The sequence below is a fragment of the Chelonoidis abingdonii genome, chromosome 11, assembly GCF_003597395.2.
Source record: "Chelonoidis abingdonii isolate Lonesome George chromosome 11, CheloAbing_2.0, whole genome shotgun sequence".
In the NCBI taxonomy this organism is placed as follows: domain Eukaryota; kingdom Metazoa; phylum Chordata; order Testudines; family Testudinidae; genus Chelonoidis; species Chelonoidis abingdonii.
The window spans coordinates 23,197,916-23,200,055 of NC_133779.1; the positions used below are offsets into that span (position 1 = coordinate 23,197,916).

General features: G+C 67.1%; 2 protein-coding genes across 2 annotated transcripts in view; one reads left to right on the forward strand and one right to left on the reverse strand.

Annotated features, from left to right (window-relative positions):
* Positions 1–2,140, reverse strand: part of PER1 (period circadian regulator 1) — a 370,577-nt gene that overhangs the window by 69,934 nt on the left and 298,503 nt on the right. The gene's annotated exons all lie outside the window — the stretch shown is intronic.
* Positions 253–2,140, forward strand: part of CNTROB (centrobin, centriole duplication and spindle assembly protein) — a 17,784-nt gene continuing 15,896 nt past the window's right edge. The window contains 3 exon segments of the mRNA XM_075070647.1: positions 253–439; positions 1,016–1,337; positions 1,420–1,510. Coding sequence (XP_074926748.1) covers positions 1,065–1,337; positions 1,420–1,510 — 364 coding nt within the window. The 5' untranslated portion in view covers positions 253–439; positions 1,016–1,064.

Consider the following 2,140-nt stretch of genomic DNA (forward strand, 5'->3'; position numbering starts at 1 on the left):
GGCTGGGCTGGGGGAGACCCCTGTGGGGCTGGAGGAGGGGCTGGGGGAGACCCCTATGAGGCTAGGCTGGGGAAGACTCCTGTGGGGCTGGGCTGGGGATAACTTCTGGGGGGCTGGAGAGCGGGGCTGGGCTGGGGGAGACCCCTGTGGGGCTGGAGGAGCGGCTGGAGGAGATCCCTGTGGGGCTGGAGGCGGGGCTGGGGGTAACTTCTGGGGGGCTGCAGGTTGTCACCCCTTTGGGGGAAGGGGCTAAGGGAATCATGGGGGGATGGGGAGACCCTGGTGGTGCTGGTGGCCTGGCTGGGTCCCCCCCTGACTGCTCTGTGCCCCCCACAACCCCCGCACCTCTAGGGTCCGTGTGGAGCCAGAGCCTGGAGCGTCCCCCGGCCGCTGTTGGCCTGGCGTGAGGGGCCTAGCACCTTCTCCCCACCTCTGGCAGGTGAGTGCTGCTGCCTGCCCCATAGCAGGGTCCCCCCCTCCCTGGGGATTGCCCCGCTGGTTGACACCCCCGGGGGGGCTGGAGCAGCTTCCACACCAGCGCCCGGCCCCCTGGCTGGGTCAGACCCACAGGGCTAAGGGTGCGGGAGGGTGACCCCGTCCTGCCCTGAGTGATGAGACATGTGGGGGTCCAATATGCTCAGAACTCCTGGGTTCTCTCCCCATCTCTGGGAGGGCAGAGGGAGCTAGTAGTTAAAGCGGGGAGGGGGAGCTAGGACTCCTGGGTTCTCTCCCTAGCTCTGGTGGGGGGATTGTGGTTAGAATTGGGGGGGTTGAAAGCCAGGGCTCCTGGGTTCTGTCCTGGCTGTGCGTGTGTGTGTATATGTGTCAGAGTCCCTCTATCACTCTCAGCTGGGGAGATTCCCACTAGTGAGTGAGTGTGTGGTGCTATATTGTGTGTGTGTCAGAGCCCCTTTACTGCTTCCAGCTGGGAGTATTTCCTGGCCGTGTGTGGGTCTATGGTTGTCTGTGTGTGTCAGAGCCTCTCTGTTGCTCACTACCAAGGGGGACTCCCCAGGCGACAGACCGGCAGTTCCCAGTCCCTTCAGTGAGCACACGGCCCCCCCATGGCAGAGAAGGGCCCCTGCCCCGGGCTGGACGCCTCCCTGCGCAGCGAGGACCTGCTCAGTGACATGGAGCCGCTGCCCCTCTCGGCCCCGGCCACGCCGGCCCAGCCCTTCGGCTCCGAGGTGACGGCCCAGCTCTATGCCTCCCTGCGCCGGAGCCGTCAGGCCGAGCTGGACGCCTGCTCCCAGCTGCAGCCGCCCGACCTGGACGCCCTTGCCGAGGAACTGAGCCGCACGCTCTCGGCGGGGGTAGAGGCTAGCGCCCGCAGGAAGGTAAGGAGGCGGGATGTGGGGCTGGGCGGTGGGGCAGGCTATGGGGCCAGGCGGCATTGACGGCCGTGTCTGGATCCTCCAGCAGGGCGGCGAGTCGCGGCATGTGGCCGAGATGGAGACCGTGAGGTCGCACCTGAGGACCATGCTGCAGGATTCCCGCGATCTGCCCCCTGGTGAGTGGGGTGGGGGCCACTCCCCCCCCGCAGTCAGGGCTGGAGTGGGAACAGCCGTCCCGCCCCAGAGCTGGCTGCATCTCCGTGCCGGGCAAGGGGTCCCTGGGTAACCAATTGCCCCTCCCCAGATCTCTGCATATCCCGTAGGTTGGGGGTGGCTTATTACCAGCCCCCCACCCCACTCTTTTTCCTCTCTGCTTGCAAAGTGTGGCAGGGCCTGCAGGGGGCACTGTGACAGTGCCCAGCCATGCCAGGGAGCAGAGCACAGCACAGAGCCACCCGGCCCGGGTTGGGTCAGCCCCCTGTGAAACTGCCTGGCCCCTGTGTAAGGGAACAGGGATGCCCTGCCTGGGCCCTTGGCTAGACCACAGGCCCCCCCACCCCTCTCCCAGAGCCAGGGAGAGAACCCAGGAGTCCTGGCTCCCAGCCCCCCTGCTCTAACCCACCAGCCTCCACTGCCTTCCCAGAGCCAGGGAGAGAACCCAGGAGTCCTGGCTCCCAGGCCCCTCCTGCTCCAACCCACCAGCCCCCACTCCCCTCCCAGTGCCAGGGAGAGAACCCAGGAGTCCTGGCTCCCAGCCCCCCCTGCTCCAACCCACCAGCCCCCACTCCCCTCCCAGAGCCGGGGAG